This window comes from Rhipicephalus sanguineus, chromosome 9 (genome assembly GCF_013339695.2).
Source record: "Rhipicephalus sanguineus isolate Rsan-2018 chromosome 9, BIME_Rsan_1.4, whole genome shotgun sequence".
NCBI classification, from domain to species: Eukaryota; Metazoa; Arthropoda; class Arachnida; order Ixodida; family Ixodidae; genus Rhipicephalus; species Rhipicephalus sanguineus.
In genome coordinates, this window is record NC_051184.2 from 12,821,051 (window position 1) to 12,835,605 (window position 14,555).

General features: G+C 45.3%; 1 protein-coding gene across 4 annotated transcripts in view; it reads right to left on the reverse strand.

The window, feature by feature from the left end:
• Nucleotides 1-14,555, reverse strand: part of LOC119404600 (AP-3 complex subunit delta-1) — a 150,393-nt gene that overhangs the window by 38,989 nt on the left and 96,849 nt on the right. For 3 of the 4 annotated variants that reach the window (XM_037671155.2, XM_037671154.2, XM_049418938.1), the window contains exons 25-27: nt 12,219-12,305; nt 7,279-7,407; nt 963-1,184 (exon numbers count right to left, since the gene is read on the reverse strand). In XM_037671155.2, the coding sequence (XP_037527083.1) occupies nt 963-1,184; nt 7,279-7,407; nt 12,219-12,305 (438 nt within the window). The remainder of the gene's footprint in view (nt 1-962; nt 1,185-7,278; nt 7,408-12,218; nt 12,306-14,555) is intronic. The other variant, XM_037671153.2, reaches the window with a different exon arrangement.

Consider the following 14,555-nt stretch of genomic DNA (forward strand, 5'->3'; position numbering starts at 1 on the left):
GGGGCTTGTGACGGTGCAGCGAAAGCACCCAAATTTTCAAGCATGTGCAAAAAATCGGGCGTCCTAAAAATCGGCAGTTGACTGTGTACGTATCTTTTTTGATTGTCCTAAAAATCGGCAGTTGACTGTATACGTATCTTTATTGCTAATCAATGTTCTAATATTATATATTAGTCATTTTGTATTTACTGCAAGGTGATGTATTCTTTTTTTTTTTGCTCCCTTTGTTTCGAGTGAACACTCTGATAACCAATTTGTGTGTCTTTTCCTTTGTCTGCATTTTTTTCTAGTCATTAGCACTTATTTTCCGCTCCTGTAATTGATCTCCTTGTATTTTCATTTAACGGTTTCTCATATGTACTTTTTAAGACAGGCCCTGTACTAGTCAATGAGTATAGAATGGAACACTTTGTACATAACTTGCAATATGAAATGTATGCAATAATGAAGAATTGTGTGAAATTGTGAGGAAGATATGACACTGCATGCGCTTGAAAAACCTTTTTGTGCTGATCGAGTATAAGTAGATGCACCAGGCAACGCTGCACTTTTTTTTTTTTTTCAGGCCTGTGCACTGAAATAAAATTCTTGTCACCACTACTCAATTTTTTTTGTTTCTTGGCTTTTATGTTTTTGTTTTTAATGACCCTGTGAAAAACATACCATATTGTACTGGAATCAAAATACAGCAATGCTTTTCCAAGATATCAGATGGGAACTACGCTCAGAGGGCTTAAGAGTGTTTTCATAAGATGACAATCAAGTTGTTTCTGTGACACTGTCACCAACATGGTTTCTTCAGCCTCTGAAAAAGGACCCCTAAATATGGAGGAAAAGATGTCACTACATTCTTGTGACACTGGATTGACACATTCAATTGTGCTTGAAGAAAAACTGGTTGACAGTGGTTCACATCAGAGTCACCTCTTGGGAAAAAAAAAAGTTCCAAATGGGTCACTGACCGGTGGCATGCTGGGTGTCATGGGTGTCTGGGTGGCACTGAAGCTGGGCTCCTTTGAAGGTGTGGTGATGCCCGGTGTCTCTTCGTATTCTCGCTTGTCCTTGGGCACATCCTGCTGCAGCAGGGTGGCCGTTCCTTTGGACGATTTGGCTTTCTTCTTCTTCTTCTCCCCTCTGCTGCTGCCAGACGCTTCACCCTCATGGTGCTTCTTGCGGCCACTCCGCTGCAAGCAGCACAAAGGAGTTTGGAACAAGGTGCAAGCACAAAGAAAGCACACACTGCACAAGCCACAGTTCAGTTAGTGAGCTTGTAAATCGACACAGTCAGACTTGCACAAAACAAGAAGGTCCAGTTGAGTCCGCTTTTGGCGAGCTTGGGTTGATTTGGTGAATCTGAGTGAGCCTCGTTGATTCTGCTTTTTGAGCCTGACAAGCCTTTAAATACTTGGTATGTTTCAGTACCTATATGACAAGAATAAATGAGTGTACGCTGGAATAATTAAATTCATTCACGAAATGGATATCCACATTTTTCCAATATTCGGCATATTCAAGGCAGGACCCAGCTGAGGCCTTGAAACAATCTCTGTTGGCATAGAGTCCAAGCAGGTAGAGAGAAACAATGATGCCCTTGTGTGATGCAGAGAAAACGTCAACAAAAACACAATAAAAGTGCAAGAAAATACGAAATCAATTATGAAGATTTAACTGATTAGCCACCAGAAGGTGCAGGAATCGTATTGGGCACATAAGTTTGCGCACACTGCTTGGACTCTGTGGTGTTGGCAAAAACCTCCGTCTACATGCATTCACATTAACTAATAGCTGGTTGCCCGCAGACCCAAATGGAACATACACAGTTGTCAAACCCATAGACAAGGCAACATAAAGTTTCTGCGCACAACGTCAGGGCCAGGTGCTCCCCTTGTGAGCCAATGGCCTTTTTCAGGTGGGTAGTCTGTTCATGCATGGTGGCAGTGACGAGACGTGCGCCATGCTTTTTGGAGGTCACAGCGCAGTGATGCGAACACACTGAGAGGCACCTGGCATCGCAAGCTTGCAAATTTCCCCCTCCTCCCCCCCGCCCCCCCATAAGAAGTGCAAATCCAGGCCCCTGAGATTTGTTTACTGGCACGCAGTGGACAACTTCGGAAGCCATGGACCCCCAGTTTTGATTTCGGTAATCTCCACTGGAGGCACTGCTCGAACCTCGAAAAGGTCCACGTTGAAAGTTGTCAGTTGGAACCAATGGAGCGGCCGCATATGTGTTTTTGGTAGAATGCACGCTGCCAGTGGCACGTGCTCTACAATGTCAGACGTGCTGTCATAACACAAGCTTGGTTCACGTCATTCTTATGTTGTGCAGGGTCGCAGCAGCCTTGAAAACTTCAAACACTGAAAACTGATTATTCAAGGAAAAACCACAAACAAGACAAGCGTCAAGCTGTACATGGGGCCGAGGCATGATTTCTTTCTATGTGCCTTCGTTTGATCATTGTCGTGTGGTTTACCCAGAGGCCCGTCTTACTGTGCACGGCACACTCGACGTCTCGCATGCAGCCACACTCATACAATACACTCGGGGAGAAGTGCCTCGGAACACCAGCTGTTGTTAGGCTGTTGCAAGAAATTGTTATTGTGTGCACATTGCGAAATTTTTGAAACACTGGGTGCGACTGTCTATTTTGCAATAGTGAAAAGGTGATTTTTTCTGGTGCTTTCCGACAACTCTAGCTGCAGTCTGCAAGCCTGTGAGGCGGCCACGTTGCAGAACGACTGCTGTATAGTAGTTCATTTGCACAAATGTCGATTGCACTGTTTAGGATTAACAACCGAGTTTATTGCCATAAGTATGTGGAAGTGTTTGCACTAATAACTGTTTGCAGTCATCGCCAATAAAAACAATATCATTTCTCATTCTTTTATATACACTCTTTACAAAGGGCTATCTTGGGCACGTGTCTGCCACACAACAACACAAACCTTCAGCTATTGCACATGCTTTCCTTGCGCCACGTGCCAAGTACTTTTCAGTCGCGAACGGCGTGCACGCTAAGGGCATCATGTAGCACTTCTGATACGAAAATACCTAGCACTAGAGCACTGCACGGGCTCGGCCCTACCCGAAAACCTGGGCTGGGCCGGGTAAAGTAGTTTTCAGCGCGGGTTTGAGGTGGCGGGCTTGGGTCGGGCCAAGCTTGGACTTTGCTCAGTTCTTAAAGGGACACTACAGTGAAACAATCAATTGGTTTAGACTGATAAAGTGTACCCTGAGAACTCGAATGTCATTAATTTCACCATCATAAGTTTATCGATAGAGAAAAAATTCAAGGTCAGAGTTTCATTTTAAAACTTCGCGCCGAAGTCTCTGCGTGTGAAGTCACGGATTTCAAACTGTATTTGTCATATTTTGGGGACATTGGCTCAACGAAATTTTCTGAAACTTGGGATGTCAAGTCTATGGCCCCGTCAGAGGTCAATGTACTTCATTTTTACCGATTAGGAACTACGCAGGCCCCAGTAGATGCCATCAGAATTTATGGCATCACGGCGTTTGCAGCACAAATTCCAAGGTGGCGTCGCCACCCGCATCTTTTTTTTTTTTTTGCGCATTTTCTCAATTACCAAGAGTCTTGCCGGTGGGAGTGGTGATTTTGGAATTGTTATAGAGTAATTTACTGTTAATAGAAAAATCGTTTTTCTCTTTAGTGTACATCCCTTTAGTTTGTTCCACATATGTTGTGCATACGTATACGCTCCACATTTTATTTTAAAAAAAACGCCTTTTTTACGTGGGGCAAGTACTAAATTTCTTTTACTTCTTGCTTATCTCGATTTTTATGAAATGGGCGGGCTAAAATTAAATAGACGAGGCGCTTATATAGTTGACATCTTGCTAGTCTGTGCTTTATTTGCATTTGTTATTATTTTATATACCAAATGTTCTTCTTTAATTGCAGTAATAAATGTAATATAATAAATTTATATGCCTATAACTTATCGCAAGAGCGATCACAGAGTCCCAAAGCAGGGAAACGCTCTTGAAAGTTCCAGCCGTGCACTAAAACAAAAGGACTGCACGAAGTCTTGTTACATAGAATCCGTATAAAGACACATTCCTTTTCCGTGGCTCCGTCACGGCTGCCAGTGGTCATGTGATGCGAGATGGACATGCCCAGTCTGTGTGCCGCCCACATTGTTAATGTCTGAGCTTTCGTCTTGTTCCGCTATATCAGGGGTCTCAAACTCACCTAAGCTGACGGGCCACATTAACGAAAACGTACTCCCACAACGGCCAGGACAGTGACGAAGGCAGGAGCAGGGCAGTGGGGAATAGGTTGTACGAAGTCTCAGCTAATGCTGCCATTTCAAAGAGCATCTTTCGCAGATCTTTTCTGAAAAAGGTTTGGTGGCAGGATTCCAACATATCGATACCGATCTCCAAAAGGACTAAAATCTGGACGGCGATTCTGAAATGCAGCTTTGTTTCACGGTTATGTATCGACACATGGTGACCGCAGGGGGTGCCTCACGATACTTTAGACCTGTCATGCCCGTGCAGCTCAAAAACGTACTTATAAAGAAAACAAAAAAATGGGACGAAGACAGTCGTTTGCGAGCCGCATGCGACCCATGGGCCACGTATTTAAGACCTCTGTGCTATATAGTGCGAGAGCTACATGATACTGCCGCAACAGTGTTGGAATGTGCAAGAATGACATAGGTCCAGTAAACAAGGTGTGGAGCAAAATATATTCGCTTGACGAAATATCTGGCTTGAAAAAAGACAATTATGAATTCCGTGCCGGGTGACGTTCCCTTACCTCGAACCATATGCATCCAGTGAGCAAGCGTCGAGAAGCTTATTCGCACCTTTGTTACCAAACTGGAATGAACACCAAAAACAGATCGAAATCGCTTTGTCTACCTCCTGCCAGTCCTACCCGCGTAGTCTAATGGCCACCTTCTACCGGTAAAATATTGTTAGGATGGCATACACCATTATAATACGAAAAAAAAAAAGAGCATGGTGCAAAGTGTGCATAACATACACTGTTGAAAACTGCAACGAGAAGCCCTCAAAGGGGAGTTTTATAGATGATAGTGAAAAGTGGCAACAGGTCCAGGAATGAGGGAAATGAAGGGATTAGCTGCACAGCTATGTTCATTCTGCAGAGGTTCACAGAGACATCCTAAATTTGCTCCAGTGGTGGAAGGAAGTTAAGAACGACTACCGACGCCTTCACAATTCGCAAGGCAGATGTATGCCTCTGCGGCTAGCGCAAGCAATGCAAGAAACTTCAGCGCGGCAGGATATGTGATGCAACGGCGCATGGCGTGCTGAAAGCCAGAATCTCTCGACAACTTGATTTTTTGCACAATAACATGTGACGAAATAAACTATAAACTATGCTACGAAAAACTTGTGGTCTGTATATACAAGCAGTGGTGTGATATACGAAAAGAATTCGATGAAAAATAGCTTTTTTTTTTCTTTCTTTCAGCTCCTTATACATATTTCTAAAAGTACACGTGGTGCACACGGTTCGTTATAATTCTTATCTAGCTTAGTGTATTTACAACAAAGGTAATAAATTTGACTTCTCTCTATTTCTCGTGCTGTGGCAAGGTGCTGCTATGCTGAATACAGGTGCTACATAGGTATCCAGAAGGGTGCACGATTGGCTTTGTCGTAAAAGCGTGCTTTAAATTCCAATACAGAGCACAATAAAAACAAAGTGAAGAGCGCGTTCTGTTCTCTGTCTCCCCTGTTCTTATTGCATTCCCTATCGAAACTGAACTCATGTTGCAAACCACTTTTCTTGTTAAAATACCTGCTACAAAATGCTCTTGATTGTCCCCACTGTATTTGCAGAAAGAGTGGGTGCAGTATACCACTGCCGAACAAACATTCATTGTTGGCAGTATGTCCACTCAACTGTTTCCATCGTGAGCCATATTTTATAAGAAATTACCATAGGTTAAAGTATAACCGTTAGCGAAGCACGCACCAACATAGCGAAGATATCTGCCTCTTAGGACACCTTGCTGTCGATTACATGTTCGGGCAACACCACCTGTAGATTACTGGCTCGGGCCTCTGACGGGCTCGATCTGCGGTAGGGTCGGGCCGGGCCGGCCGGGTAGGTGAAATTTTTCTCGGGTTCGGGCCGGGCCAGGGTCTCGCTTTGAGTTACCGGGCCAGGTTCGGGTGGGTAAACTTGAACGAGCTCCGGGCTCGGGCCCAGCCCGGGCCGAGAATCACGGCCCGTGGAGTGCTCTACCCAGCACACAGTTTTTGAGAAGGGAGACACAGGAAACCCAGACGATGATTACTGCTGCATAGCAGAAGGTTGCCCCTAACACCCCCTTTATTTTTCTTACAGTCCATCTTACAAAGTAATGCTAAATATTCTTGAACTATGCTACACCAGCAGGTCCTTTTTTCTTTTTTCACACATGCAATGACACCACTTTCACACGACAGAAATTTTAGCGATCTATTCTTTCCAGACATTACTACTGTGTACAAAGCCATAGTTACACAAAAAACTGCACCCATGTCTTGTAGGCAAAGCGACACAAGGAAAGAAAATTGCGCACTCTGCATATTCATGAATGTTTGTAGCTGCGTGCTTCATTTAGAAAATAAATAAGCAGTACACTCACCCCCGTTTCACTCCTTCTAAGCATGGCAGCTTACGTTGCTTTGAATAGACATTAAAAAGACAGTTTCTTTTTTTTCTCTGTTTCCCACATCTCTAATTTCAGAGACTGCAGGACGAGGGAGACTGTCACCTCGGGTGTGCATGGATTAATCTAATAATAATAATAATAATATCTGGGGTTTAACGTCCCAAAACCAAGATATGATTATGAGAGACGCCGTAGTGAAGGGCTCCGGAAATTTCGGCCACCTGGGGTTCTTTAACGTGCACCTAAATCTAAGTACATGGGCCTCAAACATTTTCGCCTTCATGGATTAATCTAAGCTAGCTGTTTCAGTGTTAAATGTTCATTTCTCTCTCACACACACATGATAGTTAAACATGGCGACTTCCATTGTATAAGTGTATAAACTCGAAGTTAAGAGTTGTTGGTAGGCGACACAATCGTGATGTCATTTTGCCTGATGCCCTTAAAGGTAGGCGTAGCATATCTATCTTCATCCAAAGGGTGGCCCTCGATGGGCAATCTGCTCATAAATGTAGTGTAGACAATCCATTTTAACAGCCCAACCTTCCAGCCCCTCAGAGTTTTAATCAACAATGCAATTTCTTCCCCTCCAGACGAACACAAGGCTGGTCAAATGCCCACCTCATTCTTGGACACAGGTGGTGCCCCGTTCATGTCAGTGGTCTGCAGCACCGAATCCATTGCAACATCACCCCCTGCCGGCCTGTCTTGATCCTCGGAAGGTGACAGCCAGAAGTCCAGCTCATCCTGCTACAGTGAATAGATATTAGCGGCCAATGGGCACGACATACTAAACAAGACTTCCACTACAGTCAAATCCCACTACAACAATGTTGACGGCCTGCAGCTGTGGCAGAATCAGACTGTTGCAAAATTTCAAATATAGGCTACAAGATTACTACAGTAAAGCAGTGATTTTGACGTACAAAAATAGAAATCAGGCTCGTATACTGGTCTTTAAAAACTTATGCACTACTTATTGCCATCTAAATCTCATTAATTTGCATTCCAAAAAGCAGACTATTGAAAGGAAAAAACAAGCGTCAGACAGAGACTACGCAGTTAATTTGCAACAGTGGCATCCCAAAGAGGCATGAAGAAAGTAGCCCATATGAAAGATCAGCAAGAAATATAGTTCACTTATTCTGACACAAAGGAGTGAAGAAACAGTGAGCTGCTTCCCCCATGCCATTTCTCAGATCCACAGTGTATTTTAGCTATCTTGAAATTTAATTTATGTACATTAACACGAAAGTGTTCTTTGCCGGGGTTCACCAAGACTTTCATGACGCATTTCCGTGACGGAAATACGTCAGCAAAATGCACACGATCAAATGGCAAAGAAAAAAATGCAGAAGAAAAAAAGCTTCATAAACTGGAGTCAAACCCACAACCTCTCTGTCCGCGATGATAGCTGACGGGCACTCCATCCACTGTGCGACGGTCGCCTTTTTTTTTTTTATTATTGACTGCGCCACGGTCACACATGCAAAAGGCTTCACGAACGCGTTTTTCATCTCTCACACTTTCCTCTTGCAGTGTTCTTGGTTCACGGGGTGATGTCGCTGCCTGAGGGCGGTAGAGTTAAGAAATCCGTGGCCTCCGCGATTAGCTCCGGCAACGTGGTGTTGCACCATTGCTACTGCTGTCCCATTCGGCGCGTTTCCGAAAGAAGTGTAATTTTGTCGATGCCTTAACACACTGCGAGGTGGCGGCTTTAGCCCAGGCCTCGCTCATAGCATCCATCCATATTAAGTATAGCTCTGCGACACTCGCCTGGCCGTCACACCACGTTCCCCGCTCAAACCATGAGAAATCACGGCCACACAAGAGGGGAAACACAACTCGCGTCGCGTTTCTCGTCGCGTTTCTAGCCCGGCTGTGGTGTGCTCCTTCTGTTAACTCTAACATTCCGCTGGATGGCAAGCTTAGCCTAAGCTCAGCGTCCAATCACCAACGCTGTTCTGGCTGTCACACCGCTTTCTCTGATTATGCTCTCCCCATGCGAATGGAACAGCCTGAGCAACACTAGCAACGCCGCATTGTCGGAGCCAATCTCAGCAGCTACAAGTAATGCATCATGACACTAACGAGCGCTGATTGCGAGCATTTCAGTAGTCTCAGTGCGGCGGAGGCTTTCACTGCAATACTGTAGAAAACTATGTTCGGGGAAATGTGATGCCCACGGTGATTCGATTCGCTGACGTCGCAGTTACGCGATTCGCCTATCACATCAGCGTGTGACGCCTCATCGCCAGTGTAGGGCCACTTCCAAATGGACTAACAGCGTTTCTCCCCTGCCTACTGCTTCGAGTGCACTGGCACCGTCTAACGAAACGGCTGCAGTAAGCACCGCAGAAAGGCAACAACGTCGACAGGCAGATGTGGTGCAGGTAGGTGCTTCGGTGCAGAGAGAGACACGCCAGCGGAATGCCTTCGTGCGTTCATGGCTCGAGCTACGAGCTCTGCCTCTCGCGTTCCTGAAGCGCTGTGTGGTAGTGTATACGTGAGCAAAGGAGTCGATTACTTTATTACTAGGGAGCACACAACTTGCCGTTTCTCTCCATAAGTGACGACGTTTTGAAAGAGTGCATGTTGAGTATTAGTGTTTATTATGTGCATGTTGAAGCCATCCTTGTGCGTGACTCACCATATGATATGTCCAGGTGTATGTTAACTACTACAGCTACCATAAAAGTCTAATCGTGTTCATGGATGTTTGTCATCGGGATGGAGACGTGCCACCAGGCGTCAACGTGGGTGCGTCCACATCAAGTGGTGCTATAGGTGCCAAACACCAATAGACATTGTGCAAGCTCTCGTATATCGATGTAGAACAAACGTTCAACTACTTCTCCAAGGACACGTATCACTTTCGTGTTATACCGATTCTTGTGACGGAGGGATCAACCGTGTTTATTTAAGGGCAAATTCTGAAGCTCACGACCGAAATCAGGGAAATACCAGACACTTTTTGACAGCGAAGGTCAGACTTTCAATGTACGCGCTGCACGTGTAGTGGAATCTGTCAAAATGTGGACATTTACACTTTTTGTGTGAGTGGCAGAAAGAAAGAAACGAAGGACAGCTTAGGTGCTTGTAAAGACCTCTAAAAGAGAGCTCCTCGACATCCTCCCACCTTCAACAGTTGTAGGCCAACTTGTGTTTGTAGAACTTCTGTGCTGGTCACTACACAAACTTGCTGTCTCGTGCCTCAACTTGCAGTGCCCATATCTGGATCAAGAGACCCTCTACTACCCTTACGAGGGGACAAATGCACTTTGAAATTCAGTGCTCCTCAATGAAAACTATGCCATCCACTTCAAGGTCACTGCTCCTATGCAATGGACAGTGTTGCAATGAATGCAGCAGTACTATTTTTCTCCATCACATACACAGGTGGTCAAGCCGTTTCTGACCACAAAGGAAACATTTTTTTGGCCTCTCCTTAAGGAGGCACTAGCACACGATTCTACAACTGTGCCCAACTCAATGTGCCAGATGCACCCAGTGTTGCTGGAGCCTTATGAATATCGCCTATTTAGTATAACATCACTCAAGGCAGCAGAGGAGTGCTTGTCAGGGCATCATTTCAATGCCCTAGTTTTTGTTGCAGCATCACTAACCCTTTTCAACGTACAAGCTCTTGTCAACCTGGCAAGAGGGGCTAGAGAATGATTAGCTTCAATAAGAGCTGCTCATTAGGCTTGTGCGGACAGTAAATTTTAGGTTTGAAGCAAATTCGAAGCGAATAGTGATTTGATCGAATAATTTCGAATCGAATTTGAACAGTATATATCCCATATTATCAAGAAAAATAAGCATATTTGTCAGGACCCAACTAACCTGCCCAATATATTTTAAAATTGAAACAAGGCATGTGCAAATGTCATTCTTTTTGGTTCAAAGCAAAGTGGAGGCAACTTTGAATAGTAGCAGGATTTGACTTTCGGTAGAATGCAAGTGATAACCTGTAAAATATGTTACGTTTTAAAATTCACTATACTTAGAGCATATAAGTCGGTATAATTAGCTTTTGACCTTGAAAAATTATGAATGCCTTTCCTTCTCTTCAAGTGGGGCTTTGCGGCAGTGCGGATTTCCCCTGGATAGGTGTATTCATAGTATCTAGCACTCCTCCACTGCAGTGAAACCACCTTTACAGGGGTTTCATGCGGTCAACTGTCGATTTTTCGGACGCCCGATTTTCTGGACATGCTCGAAAATTCGGACGTTTTCGCAGCACCGTCACCAGACCCATAGACGTCAATGTATAAGAACATCTGAAATTTCGGGCACTGAAACTCTCCGGCGTCTGATTTTTCGGACTTTCTGCCAAAATTGCGAGCCCAAAAGGTATTAATTGAAGCCGCCACCTCTGTCGCGTCTATCATCTGGTAGGTTCGAACCAGCGCTTTCACAAGTCGATCTGTTTGCGTCAGTAGCAGAGTCCGAAAGTCAGCTTTGCGACAATGCTTAAGCGTTATGAGGTGAAACAGACCAGAAATTCAAAGGGGCCGCTATCACGGCGCCGTGCGGCTATGTCTCTACGGATAAACAGCGGAAATGCACAAAGGCATGATGGTGGCAGCTGGCAAACGCGCCACTACGGCTTAATCGCTGACAACCCTTACGATAAGTGTCTTCAGTTAATTGCTCCATAGTGCATGTGGCCTAGCAAAGTTGCATGCATACTGCACGCATTTAATAGGCAAGAACCTAAATGCGCCGCGCCGCCGTTCATGCTGCCTCTTTGTGTGAGACCGCTCAATGCGCCGCACAGACGCGTTACCTTCACAAACAAAACCCGCTCGCCATTGCCGTGGCCGTGTGCAGTCAGGAATGGTGTGGGCATCCCGAACCCTTTCATGACAAATGCGTGCGTACGGTACAGCAACAGTACAGTGACAGCGTCAGCTTAGTTGGCGATGTGCTGCACACAACTATAAACGATCGGCTTCACACGGCAGCAAATGCTGCGTATCGGCGGAGTTTCGGCGATGTGTGTGTGATGCATCGTTTACGTGCGCACACGCATCAGGGAAAGCCGGACGAGTTGTCCACTCTTCCGCCACAGTCTTTGTGTTCCGCGTCATCATTCCCAAACACCCCATGCAAGAGAGTCATAATCTATTCCGCGTTTTGCTAGTATCAGCGGCGCTCATGACGAGACGCAAATTTGCACGTGGCGGTTGGCACGTAGTTAAGCGGGGTTCGCGGCAGGTACCGAATGTATTTGCGAGAGCCTGGGCGTGCACCAAAATGCTTGATTACTGTACTAGGAGGCAATAAAGCTGTTTCGGACGTGGCTGTGGCCATTTGACTGCTTTAGCAGAAGAAAAAAGTATGATTTATTTTTTTCGGACTGCCCGATTTTTCGGACTATTTCGTGGTCCCTAGGGAGTCTGAAAAGTCGGACGTTGACTGTATATGTCTATTCGTTCATTTCGAATATTTCAAAATTCCGGATAATTTAAGTTCGTGTCGAAGCGAATTCGAACACTGTAATATTCGTTCGAATATTCCAAGTGCTCGAATATTCGCACCAGCCTACTGCTCACCTTTGTATCCGAGGCAACCTCAGCAGGAGCGCCTGTGGTGGCCTCGAGACTTCTCTTGTGCTGGTGAGCCTTGCGATGCTTCCGCTCCTGGTGGAGAGCACACCCCTTGTGAGCAGGGTGTTCTAACAAAGTCTCATCCAATACTTTCAACAGAACAATTGCCAAACAAAACAAACATAAATATGTAAGCAACAATAAACTCCCCTAAGATGAACTCAGTTAAGACGAATTTTAGTTTATGTTGAACAACACGGATATGTTCACTTGGTTTCGCATAAACTCAATGCAAAAAGATATCTGCGTAAGACGAACCACCTAACAGGTAATCTTCTGTTCAGGAAAACTTTTGCAGAAGCACAAACGCAGATATTGCAGCCTCGGTGGAGTTTCATTAATACTTCTTCTTGGGCGAGTTGGTTCATCGTAGATTAAGGGGGTAACAGCGCGAACACACGCCCACAAGAGAGACGACACGGACACAAGCGCCGACTGACAACTGGTTTAACTGGTTTTAACTGCACGTGTCAGTTTAGAAGCCTATCACATTAAGAAACTTCATAACAAGTGCGTTAGCGCCCCATCTCTTGCCCTCCTTGACTGTGAGTTTTATCTTCTAGATGCGGCTGTCGGGTCTTAAGTCACATTTTCCTTGGTTGGCTGTTTTGCGTTGTTGGCGATGCGCATTGTTATCGTTGTTATTCATCCCTCTATTCGTTTTTTTTTCTTTCACATGCTTCACTTTGGCATATATAAGGTGTATCATTCTGCCATTAAAACCAGTTGTCAGTCACCGCTTGTGTCCATGTCGTCTCTCTTGTGGGTGTGTGTTCGCGCTGTTACCCCCTTAATCCTCGGTGGAGTATTCAGTCGAACAAGGGAAAGAGAGAAAGAAAAAAATTTGACACATCCCACGTCTTGTGGGAATCGGTTTCATGCGAAGCAATGAGCGAGTGATGGTCTATGCTGCATTTTTTGGCTTTTAGCCAAGTGTTACGAGGTGGACTGATGTGTTTTTGTAGGCGTAGTAGTTGTGTGCACATCGTGGCTTTAACAGGCATGTCGACTACACTGGCGTTGAAACGGTAACTGATGGTCGGACGCAACGTCAGCACTCACTTTAGAACACAGACATCAGCATTATCGAAACGAAGTGCACTTTACGGTGCGATGATGCGAATATCATATGTAACTTTCATTAGCGTATTCCTTCGGGGTCAAGCAATGCTTCAATATAGCTTGCCGAGTCACAGAAGTATTATTAGACTTCTATAAAAGCGGAGCCAACACTGGAACCACAATTGACGTTAACCCGGCACGACGCCTGTTATCATAGGAAGACATATGTAATGTTTATTGCTTTGTTACGAAATTAGATAGCAAGCACTGCAACCACAACTGACATTACACCAACATTAGGCCTGCATAAGGTCTTTTTCCAAAGCAGTTTCAAGATATGTTGTGGCTCTGTGGCAGAATATCTGACTGCCGCGCAGAATGCTTGGGTTCTATTCCTTCTATTCTTTGCATTCATCGGGCCAACGCTGCCAATGTAAATTTTTTTCTTTGCGCTCTCACATTTAAATTATCAATGTCTGTTCTCGCCGTTCCTGGAAAGATACACACTGTCATTCACCTGTGGCACATACCCGCTTACCGTGGCCCATGGTATACGGGTATGTGCCACACGAGTCTGGAGGAAAGGGTTTGACGACGTACATTTTCACGTTATTCATGTCATGACCCGACAGCAATATTCGTCAGACCCTCTTACCCTCCCATGCCAATTTTGGTCTACACCAAGTTAAGGAGGCGATCACAAGAGCACCCAGACGTAGGCAGGCGTACGGACGGACGGACGGATGGACGGACCGACCGACCGACAGACAGACAGACAGACAGACAGACAGACAGACAGATAGATACGCAGATAGAAACGCTCAAAGTGCCTGGGGTTCGTTAAGAAATGCTTCACACTGAATAAAAAAGAGATCACTTCCTGGCACAAAGACGAGAAGCGAATCGGAGGAAGGGAGCAAGATAAGAGAAACAAAAGAAAGGTCTGCAGAGAAAGCCTGCCTGTCCCCCACCCCAGCAGATTGGGGAAGTGGCAGCTTGACCAGGAGTAGAAAGGATACCATGTCCTGTCCTTTATGTCGTGCCTTCCCTTTCTTAATTAAGAACAACATACTCAATTAGCCCAGAGCGCATTTTAAACTTCCAAGCGTCCTTTTGCGTATTCTCCCCAGCCGGAGTACAAAGGAGTGCAGAACAACACATCGCATCCGCCGTGCAGACAGAGGCAAACACAGCAGGAGTGGGAAACAACGCCTCACAAAG